The sequence below is a fragment of the Fundulus heteroclitus genome, chromosome 18 (genome assembly GCF_011125445.2).
Source record: "Fundulus heteroclitus isolate FHET01 chromosome 18, MU-UCD_Fhet_4.1, whole genome shotgun sequence".
NCBI lineage: Eukaryota > Metazoa > Chordata > Actinopteri > Cyprinodontiformes > Fundulidae > Fundulus > Fundulus heteroclitus.
The window spans coordinates 38,028,286-38,045,094 of NC_046378.1; the positions used below are offsets into that span (position 1 = coordinate 38,028,286).

At 38.5% G+C, this 16,809-nt stretch overlaps 1 protein-coding gene across 1 annotated transcript in view; it reads right to left on the reverse strand.

The window, feature by feature from the left end:
• Nucleotides 1-16,809, reverse strand: part of ryr1b (ryanodine receptor 1b (skeletal)) — a 162,462-nt gene that overhangs the window by 55,005 nt on the left and 90,648 nt on the right. Inside the window, exons 43-55 of the mRNA XM_036149521.1 lie at nt 15,693-15,787; nt 15,452-15,587; nt 15,180-15,363; nt 14,988-15,099; nt 14,711-14,831; nt 13,094-13,263; nt 12,772-12,992; nt 12,601-12,691; nt 12,107-12,247; nt 7,861-8,024; nt 5,667-5,745; nt 5,480-5,569; nt 5,255-5,395 (exon numbers count right to left, since the gene is read on the reverse strand). Of these exons, the coding sequence (XP_036005414.1) occupies nt 5,255-5,395; nt 5,480-5,569; nt 5,667-5,745; nt 7,861-8,024; nt 12,107-12,247; nt 12,601-12,691; nt 12,772-12,992; nt 13,094-13,263; nt 14,711-14,831; nt 14,988-15,099; nt 15,180-15,363; nt 15,452-15,587; nt 15,693-15,787 (1,745 nt within the window). The remainder of the gene's footprint in view (nt 1-5,254; nt 5,396-5,479; nt 5,570-5,666; nt 5,746-7,860; nt 8,025-12,106; nt 12,248-12,600; nt 12,692-12,771; nt 12,993-13,093; nt 13,264-14,710; nt 14,832-14,987; nt 15,100-15,179; nt 15,364-15,451; nt 15,588-15,692; nt 15,788-16,809) is intronic.

Here is a 16,809-nt window from a genome sequence, read left to right on the forward strand (position 1 = left end):
CAAAGTTGCAGGAATAATCTTTAAATAAAATGATGCATACGCTTAAGTAATTCATCTTAATTCCAGGCTGGGAGGCAAAAAAAAAAACGTGAAAAATGCGAAGGGCCTGTTTATTAGTCCTCCTAAATGCTGACAATCCAGGGTCCAGACCAGGAAGCAGAGCCGTAGTTTAACACACCTCTCTGCAGCTTCTGTACTGTTACCCATCCATTATCCTATTGAGACGGTGTCTTTCCCACGGCCAAAACTTAACAGATCAAAAACTTATCTAAAAGGAACAAATCATAAAAACCTAATAAAAATCAATACGGTTCACCTTGAACCTAAAACTAAAACATTTAAATGTGGTCTATTAAATATAAGGTCTCTCCCTCCAAAGACTTTGTTAGTTAACGAATTGATTTCTGATAAACAGATTGATTTGTTTTGTCTCACAGAAACCTGGCTACAAGAGGACTACGTTAGTATAAATGAGTCAACTCCCTCCAATTATTCAAATTTCCACATTCCCAGATCTGTGGGAAGAGGAGGAGGAGTGGCAACCATCTTTCAGTCTGATTTATTAATTAGTCCCAGGCCAATTAATAACTACAGTTCTTTTGAACATTTAACCCTCAGTTTCCCTCATCCAAACTGCAAAGCAATAAAACCTCTTCTGTTTGTTGTTTTGTATCGTCCACCAGGCCCTTACACTCAGTTTTTGGATGAGTTGCCAGATTTCTTATCTGATTTGGTGTTAAATACTGATAAGGCTATTATAGTGGGTGATTTTAACATCCATGTTGACACAGAATGCGATAACCTTAGTGTAGCCTTTAAAACTATCCTAGATTCAATTGGTTTTGCTCAAAATGTGCATAAACCGACGCACTCTTGGCTCCATACTTTAGACCTTGTGCTGACATATGGCATTGATTGTGAAGAATTAACAGTATTTCCTCACAACCCTGTCCTATCTGATCATTTTTTAATAACATTTGAGTTTAATCTAACTGAGTTCTCCACCCCCAAAAGAGGGTTCAATTATAGTAGATCTTTATCGGATAATGCTGTATCAAAACTTAAAGAGTCTGTCCCCTTTTTAATATCCTCCGTATTGCAGAAATGCCCTGTAGATGGCAGCAATGTTGTTTCTTCCAATTCACAAATAGATGTCTTTGTAAACGGTATGACTTCGTCATTGCGTTCTGCATTAGACAATGTAGCTCCCTTGAAAAAGAAGGTGATTATTCACAGGAAGCTGGCTCCTTGGTTTAATTCAGAGCTGCGTTCCTTGAAGCACAATGTTAGGAAATTGGAGAGAAAATGGCGCTCTACACACCAAGAGGAATCCTACTTAATCTGGAAGAACAGTCTATTGTTGTATAACAAGACCCTTCGCAGAGTTAGAGCAGCATATTTTTCATCATTAATTGAGGAGAATAAGAATAATCCTAGATTTCTCTTCAGTACAGTTGCCAAACTTACCCAGAGCCACAGCTCTGTTGATCCATCCATTCCCTTAGCTCTTAGCAGTAATGATTTTATGGGATTCTTCATAAATAAAATTGATTCCATTAAAAATAAAATAATTGGCATCCTCCCAAACATGATTACCTCATCCTCAGTAAGTGAGGCAGCATTGGAGGAATCCTTAGAACCTGCGCAGTGTCTGAACTGTTTAAAAGCAGTAGAGCTTTCTGAGCTATCTAAAATTTTAGCTTCATCTAAACCTTCTACCTGTATGTTAGACCCAATCCCAACCAAGTTGTTTAAGGAGGTATTCCCTCTGATCAGTGGTCCTATTTTAGACATGATTAATCTATCCTTGGTAAATGGATATGTACCACAGGCTTTTAAAGTAGCTGTTATTAAACCTTTACTTAAGAAACCATCTCTTGATCAAGATGAGTTAGTAAATTACAGACCTATATCTAATCTTCTTTTCTTATCTAAAATTCTTGAGAAAGTAGTTGCTAATCAACTATGTGAACATTTACAAAGTAATGACCTACTTGAGGAGTTTCAGTCAGGCTTCAGAGCTCATCATAGCACTGAAACAGCTCTGGTGAAGGTCACCAATGATATTCTCATGGCCTCAGATAATGGACTTGTGTCTATACTTGTCCTGTTAGATCTCAGTGCTGCATTTGATACAGTTGATCACAATATTCTCCTGCAAAGACTTGAGCATACTGTAGGGATTAAGGGAAAAGCATTAGGCTGGTTTAAATCTTATCTGTCAGACAGATTCCAGTTTGTTCATGTTAATAATAAATCTTCCTCAAACTCTAGGGTCACTTGTGGAGTACCACAGGGTTCAGTCCTTGGACCAATTCTATTTACTATATATATATGCTTCCGATTGGCAAAATTATCAGACAGCATGGGATTAATTTCCACTGTTATGCTGATGACACTCAGCTATATTTATCCATAAATCCTGATGAATCCAATCAGTTACTTCGACTGCAGTCATGTCTTGATGACATCAAAAGCTGGATGACTTTAAATTTCCTGCATTTAAATTCTGACAAGACAGAAGTTGTAATCTTTGGGCCAGAGTCTTCAAAAAATAAAGTTCTTAATCAATCCCTTAATCTGGATGGCATTAACTTGGCCTCTGGTAATAAAGTTAAAAATCTTGGTGTTGTTTTCGACCAAGACATGTCATTTAAATCCCATATTAAACAGGTTTCCAGAGTTTCCTTTTTTCACTTCCGTAATATCGCCAAAATTAGAAACATTCTGTCCAGGAGTGATGCTGAAAAACTAGTCCATGCATTTGTTACTTCAAGGCTGGACTATTGTAATTCTTTACTATCAGGAAGTCCACAAAATGCAGTTCGAAGTCTTCAGCTGATTCAAAATGCTGCGGCAAGAGTTCTGATGAAAATCAACAAGAGGGATCATATTTCTCCTGTTTTAGCTTCCCTTCATTGGCTTCCTGTTAAATCAAGAATAGAATTTAAAATTCTCCTTCTAACGTATAAAGCCCTTAATAATCAAGCTCCATCATATATCAGAGCTCTGATTACCCCGTATGTTCCTAACAGAGCACTTCGCTCTCAGACTGCAGGTCTGCTGGTGGTTCCTAGAGTCTCTAAAAGTAGAATGGGAGGCAGATCCTTTAGCTATCAGGCTCCTCTCCTGTGGAACCAACTCCCAGTTTTGGTCCGTGAGTCAGACACCCTATCTATTTTTAAGACTAATGTTAAAACTTTCCTTTTTGACAAAGCTTATAGTTAGAGTGGCTCATACCCTGAGCTATCTCTATAGTTGTGCTGTGATAGGCCTAGGCTGCTGGAGGACATCAGGGTCTAATTTTCTCACTCTACTGATTTCTACTGTTCTTCAGTCTACTGTTCTCCAGTTTTGCATTGTATTACATTGAAATGACTGTCGTAATTTCAGCTTTTAACTTTTGCTCTCTCTCTTTTTCTTCATAGTAGGTACACCTGGTCTGGCGTTCTGTTAACTGTGACATCATCCAGAGAAGACGGCTCACCCGCTACTTCCATCTAATGTAGAACAGATTACTAGATCAATGTGTGCTTCTGTGCTTTTTTGTTTCTCTTGTTGTGTCTCTGTTCTGTCTTCTGTAACCCCCAGTCGGTCGAGGCAGATGACCGTTCATACTGAGCCCGGTTCTGCCGGAGGTTTTTCCTTCCCGTTAATGGGTGGTTTTTCTTCCCACTGTCGCTTCATGCTTGCTCAGTATGAGGGATTGCAGCAAAGCCATGTACAATGCAGACGACTCTCCCTGTGGCTCTACGGTTCCCCAGGAGTGAATGCTGCTTGTCGGGACTTTGATGCAATCAACTGGTTTCCTTATATAGGACATTTTTGACCAATCTGTATAATCTGACCAAATCTGTATAATATGATTGAACTTGACTTTGTAAAGTGCCTTGAGATGACATGTTTCATGATTTGGCACTATATAAATAAAATTGAATTGAATTGAATTGAATTATTTTTTTGCAGACCACTGTATACAGCATGAAAAACATGTTATTAGTTCATGACTGAAACATATTTTCTGGCATGCGTTAAAGAAACGGTCCCACATCGTTATAAACATGCCGCTCCTATGCTGGACGTTACAATATTGATCTTTATTAAGCTTTAAACAGGACAGACTGTCTGCTATTCCTTGTTTGTGAGCAGGCATTTAGGTAGAAAGGCACATTTAGCCAGGAGGGAAAAAGAAGAAGTTACCACATGCCTCTGGTGGTAGAGACACCCTCTCCTCAGTCACAACAAACAAAGCTTTCAGGTAGCAGAAGCCTGACATTTTAAAATATCCTGTTTTTATTGCTTTTATGTGATGTTCTAACTTTGAGGCACTGAAATGTTGCAACGCCGATATCTGATATCAAACTGTTCTCATTACATTATGCAGCTGTAAGATGCTTTATGAAGAACTACATTTAAATTTCAGGATACAACTCACTGTAATCTAATAAAAGTGTATTATTTTTAGATTTAGTTTTGACTAAACGGTATAATTCTGCTTACCTGACTCCGCCAGATAGATTTGCTCCGCATATCCATCTGGAAACCTTCCGTTGAAGTTATTTTGGGAAGGGGCGAAAATACTGGTTAGCTGATTGGCCTATGTTGGTGATAGACGGGCCAAATGAACCAATCAGATTCGTCATCGCTCTGTTACGAGCGACAACGAAAACACAACCACAAGCCAAGCTACTCTTGCTGCTGCAGGTAAAGGCTCGTTAGCTCAGCAAAGAAATACTCTGTAATTCCGATAAAACTTGCTCGATAGCCATGCTAACGCTAGTTTCATCGGCTGAAGCCGCCATGTTCTTTAGACTGAACTGTCGCGCTTCTCGTTGCGTCACACTTCAACCCGCCTCAAAGCCAACGCTGATTGGACGTTCGTTTGGTGAACTGCTCCAAATTTTCTTTAACGGAAAGTAGCCAGACTGATCTGCGAGTGAAACCTTGAAAGCTCGCGAGATCAGGATGGTCTCACGAGGCTACAATTCTGCCACCTGCTGATGTAAATATGTATGTGGGATGTTTGTTAAAGCCATAAAAATACAGTTTAGACTCGACGACATAAAAAAAACCCACTTCAGATTTAAATCTCTGGACTGCCTCGCTCCTTTTGAGACGTCCTGCTTGTGAAAATATGCTTGGATCACATTGATAGGAAGGTAAATAATTCATTTTGAGCTAGTTTACACATTTAAATGATGGGGGAATGTGAAAACAGGCATAAATACTGACTCTTGGGCTCTCTGCCTTATACCTGAGCGGTCTGGGAGATCTTGCGTGTGGAGGCCTTCTTCTCCACCTCTCCCTCACCATCCCTGGCTTTTTCCAAGGTCCACTCCCATGCAATCATGGCTTTGATGGATTCTTTGATGGGCCAACGGTAGATCTCCTTGTCCTGAGGCCCAAAGAAAAGACAGGCTCTTAAAATGATGTAGCTGAATCACGTTTTCTGTTGAACAGGACGCAGAAGGAACCCCACCTTCTCGGAGAACGTCTTATACGGCCGCAGCATTGGGTGAGTCTTGGCGTTCTCGTCCAGCACCTCTCCGTAGGTCCAGTTGTTCTGAATCTGAAAAATTGTTTTCACCATAGAGGCAAACGTTAAAGAGAGGACTTACAAACCAATATAGTTCATTGGATTTCACGTTCTTTTTTTCTCCACTCACCTTCTCAAAAGCCCACTTATCATGAGTGTGTTCTGCATACTTGTTGATGAAAGCATCCAGCCTCTCTGGTATGATGGTGCTGTGGGAGAATTTACTGCTTTTACTTTATATTCTTCCTTCTTCTCTTTTTTTTATGGCAGTTAACAAACAACTTATAGGTGCATTACTGCCACCTTCCAGATTGGAGTATGGATCAGACGTTAACCTACTATATTCCCCCATAATGCTCGTTCTTCTTAAAAAACTAAAAATACTGCTAAAAACTACATCCCCAGATGATCTCTGAAACAATTCCCTAATATCTAATTTATTTTTATTCCTGCTTGAATTTCTAAGTAACATCTCTCTTTCCTGAACATATTTATTATGTTCTAAACAAAATATGTTGTACTGTTTCTAATTTTCCACAATAATTACTATTATTGTATTATTTAATCCTGTATGTCCAAATGTTGGTCTAGATATAACATCATCTTCTTTTTTAATTCTATTACATTTCCTTAATTCCACAACTTATTTTTTTTTGATACTATAATAAAACCTAGCATTGCCTCCTCTATCCCACTGTTCTTGCCATTTCTTCTTCATATACATTTTAATAATATTCTTTACCTCATTTTTACTTATTTTAATATTTAAATCAACAATATTCTTTTTTTGCAGCACTCTTAGCAAAACTATCAGCCAACTCATTTCCTTCCACACCAGTGTAGGCAAGAATCCAAACTAGTTTAACCTTTGGACCTAAGCCACTGAATTTTTTGGAAACTTTCTAAGTTGTCGTTTGAGTTCTGCCTGCCCAGATATCCATTATAAGAGTTTTTTTTCATCCATGAAAAATTGCTCAAATAAATTAGTTGGATTTTAAGTATTTAATTTTATAGTATTAGTGGTATTGGTTATTTTATTGAACAAATGGAGGATAATTAACTGTTCCTCAACAGCAACATAATAGGGTGTATTTAGTATGTCTCCTGAGTCCTCACTAACAAGCATTAAAATAAGAAAAAGTAAAAAGAATGTGCCTGAAACACTAGTTAGAATTTATACTTGTAACATTATTTAAGCTTTTTTCCTGATTAGCTAAAATATGTTGCTCATTGTCGACAGCTGCCTCTGTGTTAACAAGCTTAACTTGGTAGCAAGTTTGTCTTTAGCATTTGTACAAAATCAAGACATAATAGGACTGAATAAGTAAAAAGCTTTTAAAATATATTTTAATTGACTGGTATGTAAACCATTTCTCTGACAAAACCAGCTAAGATGTACCGTACACCATCAAGAACTGCCTCCAGGTTAAGAAGCTTAGCTATCTCGCAACTCTAATTGCACTGTTAGCATTACCTGAACTACTTAACACTGGATGCAAAGTTAAATTCCTGAGATATTTTCTCAACCACAGGTCTTAAGACAGTTCTTACCGTCTCTTTTACATATTTACATATTTATTCATTTTATAATCTATATAACCATGTCAGTCTTATTCTTCAGGAAACCATACATGCTGAATGAGAATAGTGTGACTAAACCAACATATTATGTTAATCTCTGACCAAACGGTTTAGGCAGGATTTTTTTTTTATATAACCAAAGAAAAATTTCTTCCATCGGTAAAATATCAGAATTGAACCCTTACTGAACATTACAGTTACAAACTAATATGACTGATTAAATAAAATGGCTTTAAATGGAAAATAAATGAACTCTCGCTGAGAAATTTCAGGATCAGCTTGTAATAAAAGCTTATTTATCCTTTAGTCTTCCTTACAGTAATAGATTTAGTCTCTAAAAAGCAGCGACTGATCTACATCCAATCTGACACGTGTGATTTATATTATATTATTGTAGCTTAAAATCTTCACTGCAAAAACGGATCTAAAAATAAGTAAAATGTTCTTAAAATTTGTGTTTTTGTCCTAGATTTGAGCAGGTAAATAAGATTATCTGCCAATGGAATGAGTACTTTGACCCCTAAAATAAGATAATTACATATACTGCTCTTGAAATAAGATGATGGAGATAAATTGTTCCTTTTTTAAGTGCAAAAATCTTATTCTATTGGCAGATTATATTATTTACCTACTCAAATCAAGGAAAAATACACACATTTTAAGAGCATTTTACTTATTTTTAGTTCTGTTTTTGCAGAGTTTTTGAAGAAGTTTTAAAACAAAGACCTCCTGGCAGTGCTTACTTGGTGGTCTCCACTGGTTTGGGATCAAAGTTGCCCTCGGCGTCCACTGAGGCCTTTTTCTCGGTGTTGGAGGAGTAGCTGGCGTCCACATAGTCGGGCGGGATTGCTCCCGCTATACCGCAGAGGCACGGCATGGCGATCTTAAAAAGCTCAGCGTCAAATTTCTGAGGAGCAAATCAAAGATTAAAATTTAAGTTATTTTTACAAAATTAGAAACATTCTGTCCAGGAGTGATGCTGAAAAACTGGTCCATGCATTTGTTACTTCAAGGCTGGACTATTGTAATTCTTTACTATCAGGAAGTCCACAAAATGCAGTTCAAAGCCTTCTACACACCAAGAGGAATCCTACTTAATCTGGAGGGACAGACTATTGTTGTATAACAAGACCCTCCGCAGAGTTAGAGCAGCATATTTTTCATCATTAATTGAAGAGAATAAAAATAATCCTAGATTTCTCTTTAGTACAGTTGCCAAACTTACCCAGAGCCACAGCTCTGTTGATCCATCCATTCCCTTAGCTCTTAGCAGTAATGATTTTATGGGATTCTTCATAAATAAAATTGATGCCATTAAAAATAAAATAATTGGCATCCTCCCAAACATGATTACCTCGTCCTCAGTAAGTGAGGCAGCATTGGAGGAATCTTTAGAATCTGCGCAGTGTTTGAACTGTTTAGAAGCAGTAGAGCTTTCTGAGCTATCTAAAATTTTAGCTTCATCTAAACCTTCTACCTGTATGTTAGACCCAATCCCAACCAAGTTGTTTAAGGACATATTCCCTTTGATCAGTGGTACTATTTTAGACATGATTAATCTATCCTTAGTAAATGGATATGTACCACAGGCTTTGAAAGTAGCTGTTATTAAACCTTTACTTAAGAAACCTTCTCTTGATCAAGATGAGTTAGTAAATTACAGACCTATATCTAATCTTCTTTTCTTATCTAAAATTCTTGAGAAAGTAGTTGCTAATCAACTTTGTGAACATTTACAAAGTAATGACCTACTTGAGGAGTTTCAGTCAGGCTTCAGAGCTCATCATAGCACTGAAACAGCTCTGGTGAAGGTCACTAATGATATTCTCATGGCCTCAGATAATGGACTTGTGTCTATACTTGTCCTGTTAGATCTCAGTGCTGCGTTTGATACAGTTGATCACAATATTCTCCTACAAAGACTTGAACATACTGTAGGGATTAAGGGGAAAGCATTAGGCTGGTTTAAATCTTATCTGTCAGACAGATTCCAATTTGTTCATGTTAATAATAAATCTTCCTCAAACTCTAGGGTCACCTGTGGAGTACCACAGGGTTCAGTCCTTGGACCAATTCTCTTTACTATATATATGCTTCCGATAGGCAAAATTATCAGACAGCATGGGATTAATTTCCACTGTTATGCTGATGATACTCAGCTATATTTATCCATAAATCCTGATGAATCCAATCAATTACTTCGACTGCAGTCATGTCTTGATGACATCAAAAGCTGGATGACTTTAAATTTCCTGCATCTAAATTCTGACAAGACCGAAGTTTTAATCTTTGGGCCAGAGTCCTCAAAAAATAAACTTCTTAACCAATCACTTAATCTGGGTGGCATTAAACTGGCCTCTGGTAATAAAGTAAAAAATCTTGGTGTTATTTTTGACCAAGACATGTCATTTAAATCCCATATTAAACAGGTTTCCAGAGTTTCCTTTTTTCACCTCCGGAATATCGCCAAAATTAGAAACATTCTGTCCAGGAGTGATGCTGAAAAACTGGTCCATGCATTTGTTACTTCAAGGCTGGACTATTGTAATTCTTTACTATCAGGAAGTCCACAAAATGCAGTTCAAAGCCTTCAGCTGATCCAAAATGCTGCAGCAAGAGTTCTGATGAAAATCAACAAGAGGGATCATATTTCTCCAATTTTAGCTTCCCTTCATTGGCTTCCTGTTAAATCAAGAATAGAATTTAAAATTCTTCTTCTAACGTATAAAGCCCTTAATAATCAAGCTCCATCATATATCAGAGCTCTGATTACCCCGTATGTTCCTAACAGAGCACTTCGCTCTCAGACTGCAGGTCTGCTGGTGGTTCCTAGAGTCTCTAAAAGTAGAATGGGAGGCAGATCCTTTAGCTATCAGGCTCCTCTCCTGTGGAACCAACTCCCAGTTTTGGTCCGTGAGGCAGACACCCTGTCTACTTTTAAGACTAGGCTTAAAACTTTTCTTTTTGACAAAAATTATAACTAGTGACTCATGTTACTCTCAGCTACCTTTATAGTTTTACTGCTATAGGCTTAGGTTACTGGAGTATATCAGGATCTAATTTTCTCACTATATTGAGTTCTACTGTTCTTCAATTATGCATTATGTGTTGTCATTTCTGCTTTAACTTTCTGTTCTCTCTCTTTTCTCTTCATAGTAGGTACACCTGGTCTGGCGTTCTGTTAACTGTGACATCATCCAGAGAAGACGGCTCACCTGCTACTACCATCTAATGTAGAACAGATTACTAGATCAATGTGTGCTTCTGTGCTTTTTTGTCTCTCTTGTTGTGTCTCTGCTCTGTCTTCTGTAACCCCAGTCGGTCGAGGCAGATGACCGTTCATACTGAGCCCGGTTCTGCCGGAGTTTTTTTTTTCCCGTTAATGGGTGGTTTTTCTTCCCACTGTCGCTTCATGCTTGCTCAGTATGAGGGATTGCAGCAAAGCCATGTACAATGCAGATGACTCTCCCTGTGGCTCTACGCTTCCCCAGGAGTGAATGCTGCTTGTCGGGACTTTGATGCAATCAACTGGTTTCCTTATATAGGAAATTTTTGACCAATCTGTATAATCTGACCCAATCTGTATAATATGATTGAACTTGACTTTGTAAAGTGCCTTGAGATGACATGTTTCATGATTTGGCGCTATATAAATAAAATTGAATTGAATTGAATTGAATTTATTTTGTCACACAATCTGTTTCACCACATGCCTACAGTGGAATCTAAAAAGGCTACATATAACCAATCCAGTCCAGCTTTATTTAAGAAGCACTTTAAATTACCAAAGGGACGAAAGTGCTGTGCAGAACAACCTTAAACATTTAAAACATTAAAATGCTACAGTAAGCAAAACAACTGTAAAAGTCCATTAGCGGCCATACGATAAAAGATTAATAAAATAAGCATGGTGTCAAAGGCCAAGGCAAAGAAATTAGTTTTAAGAAGAGATTTATTTATTTATTTATTTTTAATAGTGTCCTGTCTGGCAATGTGGCATTAAGACTCGTTGTCTTAATGCCAAAAAGAGTCCAACAGATTTTACTTTCACAAGCGGAGCCTTACTGCTTTCGCCATAGTGCTCCGCTTGATTTATATATACAAGTAGCTTTATTTTAATTTATGCAGGGAATAGTTATATGGACACTAAAACAAGAAGGTAAAAGAGAAAAAAGGAGAAAAGGTGAAAAAAAGAGGAGAGAAAAGGGAAGAGAGCAATAGAACATCCTCAGAGTCTGCTTCTTCACCTGCAAAGAGAGATATAAAAAGAACAGCAGAACCAGCCGATAAAGTATTAAAGAAACAATCAACCAAAGCCTTGATACCATCACTGAAGAATATACAGTATTAATCAATACGACATGTATAAAGTGACAGCTGAAGATAATAACATTTCTTTTTAGCAGGACGTATGACTTTTAACATTTTACAATTACGCTATTGATTTTATTCATAAGTGTTTTAAAGCGATGCTTAGTTTTAAATTTTGATTTTACCCTTCTATGATGATTTTACCTGTAGCACTTTGAGATTTTTTTTAAATGTAAAGTGCATTACAAATAAAATTTATTATTATTATTATTATTATTATTATTAACAGGGGTTTTCTGTATGGAAGTGAGTCTGTAAATACCTGGACACAAGGTATTTACAGTATGAGAGTGTGAAGAAGAGATTTAGAGTCAGACAGTGATGCAGCCTGTCCGATGTTCGTGGAAGCTAATTCCACATTTCACTTTAGTTTTAGGCACCTTAAGGAGCAGCTGATCAGCGCCATGGTGTGTAATGCTGCAGCAGTCTGTCCTTTTTATAGTGATAAAAAGGACAGACTTTGTTGTGTCGATGAAATTGTTGCAGGATACATCCTTTAAAATCAGTTTGCACTTTTCTCTTGTAAAATTCAACTGAAAAACCTGTAAATGAATTAGTAGAATATGTTCCACGTTGAGCACCAGAAGACGGATGCACAGTGTTGAGCTCGTCTCTCACCTTGTGTGCCAACGATTCGAAGATTCCCCAAAACAGCTTCCGGGACAGATGAAGCTCCTCCTCTGAGGCCACGCCGAAGTTCGCCCAGCCGTTCGGTAAGCAGTAGTACTTCCAGCAGCGCTCGTAGTGATTTGTGAGCAGCTGAAAAGGCAAAAGTAATATGTGAAAGGGGGGGAGTCACAATCTGTGAAGATCTGCATTTAATAATAGCAGACAAATTGTTTCCTGTATTTAAACACAGTCATGAAAGCACAGGTTGTGTAGATTGTGTCTGCAGAAATTTTGCAAGCATGCATTTCATCTGATCTGAGTATGTCATGTTTAATAACTATAGACTTTTATATTTTATTCCCTTTCTTGCTGCCGATGCGCCTGAGTTTCCCCACTGTCGGACAGCAAAGGATACTAACTGTCTTCTTCTATTCTGTCTTATAATCTAATATCACTGCAAAACATAACACAAAATTTAAGAGGTGAATAAACAGGAGGCAAACCTTCAGAGGCATCTTTGCATATTCATTCAGGATGGGAACATCGAATACCAGCCGTCTGAGCAGATGCTGCAGCATGGAGGGTTTGAGGTACCTGTGGATATCGTCCGAACCCTTAATGAGTGAAACTTTATGGAATAAAAAGGCATTTTATTTATATTTATTTATACTGACTTGCAGAGCGACATCAGGCACTCCTCGATGACGTCCCTTTGAGCCTTGGTCAGGGCTCGGCCGCGGGACAGGCGGTAAATGGTGTGGAGCATGGAGTCGATCATGATGGCTCGGTGGTCGGTGCCGGCGAACAGCGGCGCACACTTGGTGAGCAGAGGCAGAACAGCGGAGCAGAGGTAGCGGTTCAGAGCCAGCGCCATTTCTGTGGTGCTGAAGGCCACCTGAAATCAAACGGAGCAGAAATCCCCCGAATCGTCCAGGGTGAGGCTGAAACTGCGGGGAAAAACGAGTGGCGTTGGCGCTTTATCGCTGTGCTACTCACGGTGTCCAGAGAAGCGCCGGCTCTCATGTCAGGCAGGAAGCCGACCTCCAGCACGTGAAGCAGGAAGTCCTGATTGTCGATGCCGTAGACTCTGTCGAGGAACAGCACCATGGAGGCCTTGTGGTCCGGCACGAAACTGGCAGACATCTTTGGCTCGATGATCTGACCATCTGTGGTTTGGACAGAAATTACAAATGCATAACAATGGTAATTATATATAAAAAAAAAAAAAAAACATGGCTGCATGGAGAAAACTGGCAGACATTCAGCTTGTTTGGCCCTCTGCAGAGATGAGCTGAATTATTTTATCATTTCTGGATGCTCCATAATAATCACTACCTGGTTGTTATTCCCTGCAAATGCTGCCACTGTGGAGAGAACAGCTGATGTAAGCTATTTTCAGTATCTGAATTAAAGTCAGAGGAAGCACAGAAAGGCTGAAAGTTATTTAAAGAAGACATGTTGAGTCTTTAACTGCAGGTGAAGGCTTTCCACAAACCTTAGATTTGGAAATCAGCAGCAAAAACTATGATTGGGGAATATCTATAAAGTACTTTTATACCTCAATATCTATTCATCATCATGTCTGCTGTAGGGCTGAACAATTAATCGCATTTTCAATATAATCGTGATTTAAAAGAAACGCAATTTCCAAATTGCAGAGGTCTGCAATTTTTGGCTATGTAACAATTAGTGAATTAGACGCGTCCATTAGGTGTCATTAAAATGTTTAAAGTGGGTTTGCCTCCACATGGAAGGGAAGACAGTTGCAGCAGTGAGATAATCTAACTTTATTACTTGTTTTAGAGTTTATATAATCTTACATAGCATTAAGTACAGGTCAATCAGTTTAATACATAGACTTGTTTGTTGGTTGCACTTTATGTTCAACAAGGATTAATGTCCAATTAAATTAAAAGCTGTTCTCTTGAATAATATTCTGATTATTAGAAACATCAAAAGTTCATATTTAAAATAGTCTTTCTTTACAAACATCTTTATTTAGAGGCCATTTTTGTTGCTTCTGGTTAATGCGGAGAAAAGTCAAAATTGCGATTTTGGTTGAAATATATCGTAGAAAGAACGCAATCATTTCTGCTCCGAGTTTAGATGCTGTGGATCTTTTAGCAACTAATCCACATGGCGAGGAAACAAATTGATTTGTTGTTTGTATATATTTTAAAACACATAAACTTGAAAAAAATCGCATTAAATCGCAATATTAAGAAAAAAAAACCCAATTAGATTATTTTCCAAAATCGTTTAGCCCTAGTCTGCTGTCTTGTTCATCCTTGGGAATAGTCTGTTTGTGTTTTTCATGCATATATATATATATATATATATATATATATATATATATATATATATATATATATATATATATATATATATATACGTATATGTTTTGTCACCCTACTCAGTTGCACATTTCTTTAATTTCTTGACTATGATAGTTTTAATAACTGTGCAGCATATGTTCCTTATGTTGTAAATTTGCTGTTAGCTGCTGGTACACCTGGATTTCCCCACCGTGGGACAGTAAAGGATCTTTATATTGCATTCTTACATTTATAAACAAAAAAAACCCCACATATCCAAACATATTCAGTGCCGTACCTTTACCATAGGCAGGTATCTGTACCGGCAAGCTTATTACCCCCACCAGGTCTTCTATGGGCACCAGAGATCTGAGGATGGCTCGGATTCTCAGAGCTTCACCTTTGCCTGCTTGGATTAGCTGCAAATGAACGAGAGGAAGACATGCATGCGGTCTATCTTTCAAAAAAAATCAAATTTATCGATGTGAAAAGCACTCAGAAAACCTCAAATATTTTCCATGCAGTTTAAAGTCATGCCAGTGTTCAGCGATAACAGAGTTTAATCTCTTTCTCACGTGCATCTCAGGAGCACAGCGACCCAGCAGATCGATTAGCGCGGAGTAGAAGGACATGATGGCGTTTCCCAGGTGCACGCGGTTCTCCTCCTGCTGCCCCTCGCCTCCAAACCTGCCGACCAGGAAGACGATTGCACAGCATGAAGCGTTTCCGACCAGCGTAATCTCAGTTATAGATCTTCGTCCACTCACATGAACCGTCTGTCCTTTTTCACTGTGGGTCCATCCCTCGCCGGATCCTCTGAGATCTTAATGGCCTCCTCCATGGCAGCCAGCAGACCGTTGCCACCCTCGCCCCTCAGGGCCGGGCCAAAGCATTCGGGTCGACGGATCAGCAAGCGCACCACGACGTTGGCGTTCTCCTCCACGCTCTCTCCTGCAGGGGGAAGGAACACGCTAATCTAGGAAACCACTAATATAACTTGAGACCAACATGTCAACGCATGGTAATAATGGTGGGAGACCGTTGACAAAAACAGCAAAGCGCAGGAAATCCAGATATCTCTCTCCTCCACACGGGTTCCAGCCGATGTCCGGGTAGCCCTTAGACAGCAGCATGGGGCAGCTCTGCAGTCCGCAGCCAGCCAGATACGTCACCACCTACGTCAGCATCAACATTAAACGCACAGACACTTTAATCCAAAAAACCAACACGCTCCTCCTCACGGATTTTAACTTTTATTTTCTTGTTGAATGTGCTCCAACCATTTCAAGGTCCTGCTCCTGTAGAGCCAAGGCCAGCTCGTTGTTGTCGATGCAGGAGGCGGCGGCCACATCCAGAGGCGTGGACCCACTCATGCCTGCAGGATGAAGATTAAAAATCTGTTCATTTCCACTTCACCGATTGCAGTGAATAATGCAACATCAACTACACTGCAAAAACAAAAGAAAAAATAAGTCAAATTTTCTTGAAATGAGTGCATTTTTCCTTGATTTGAGCTGGTAAATAAGACTATTTGCCAATTGAATAAGATTTTTGCACTTAAAATAAGAACAACTCATCTCCATCCTCATATTTAGAGGGCAGAATATCTAATTATCTTATTTTAGGAGTCAAAATACTCATTCCATTGGCAGATCATGTTGTTTACCTGCTCAAATCAAGGACAAACACACTCATTTCAAGAAAATGTAACTTATTTTAGTTCTGTTTTTGCAGTGCGGTTACAGTGTAGACGAGGTTAGTCAAAGAGATTGTTTGGATATTCCTATTCAATGACGTTACCTCCGTAACATAAAGTCAACTCATTTATTTACACAATCCCACAAAAAGGGGAAATAGCAAGATGATAAACAAGATGTTGGCTTTCAGCCTTAATAACAGGAACATTGACCAACATGTTTAATGTGTATTGATGTTAATCACCTTATACAATTTAATGTTTGTTACTGGTTTCACTATCAGTGACTTATTCAATGTGTTTATGATTATGTAGCACATGATTGTGCTGACATGTGCTACAAAAAAACTTGACACGACGTCGGATTAAAAGTACCTTTTGAAAATAACCTTTAAGTAGTTATTACACTTAGTTTTAAATAAGCCCACATTTATTTATTAAATGTTTTATTGGTCTTATGTAATATTCTTGTCTTAAACCAGGGGTGTCAAACATACGGCCCGCGGGCCGGATCTGGCCCGCCGAACAATTTAGTCTGGCCCTGTGGCTAAATGCATTATAATTATTAAAAAAAATAATAATAATATTTTTTTTTTCTTTTTTTCCCCAGTGTCCTGTCTGGCAATGTGGCAATAAGATGCCACAAAGAGCTCATCAGATTTGACTTTCACAAGTGGACAAGATAAAAGGAAGAGAATGAT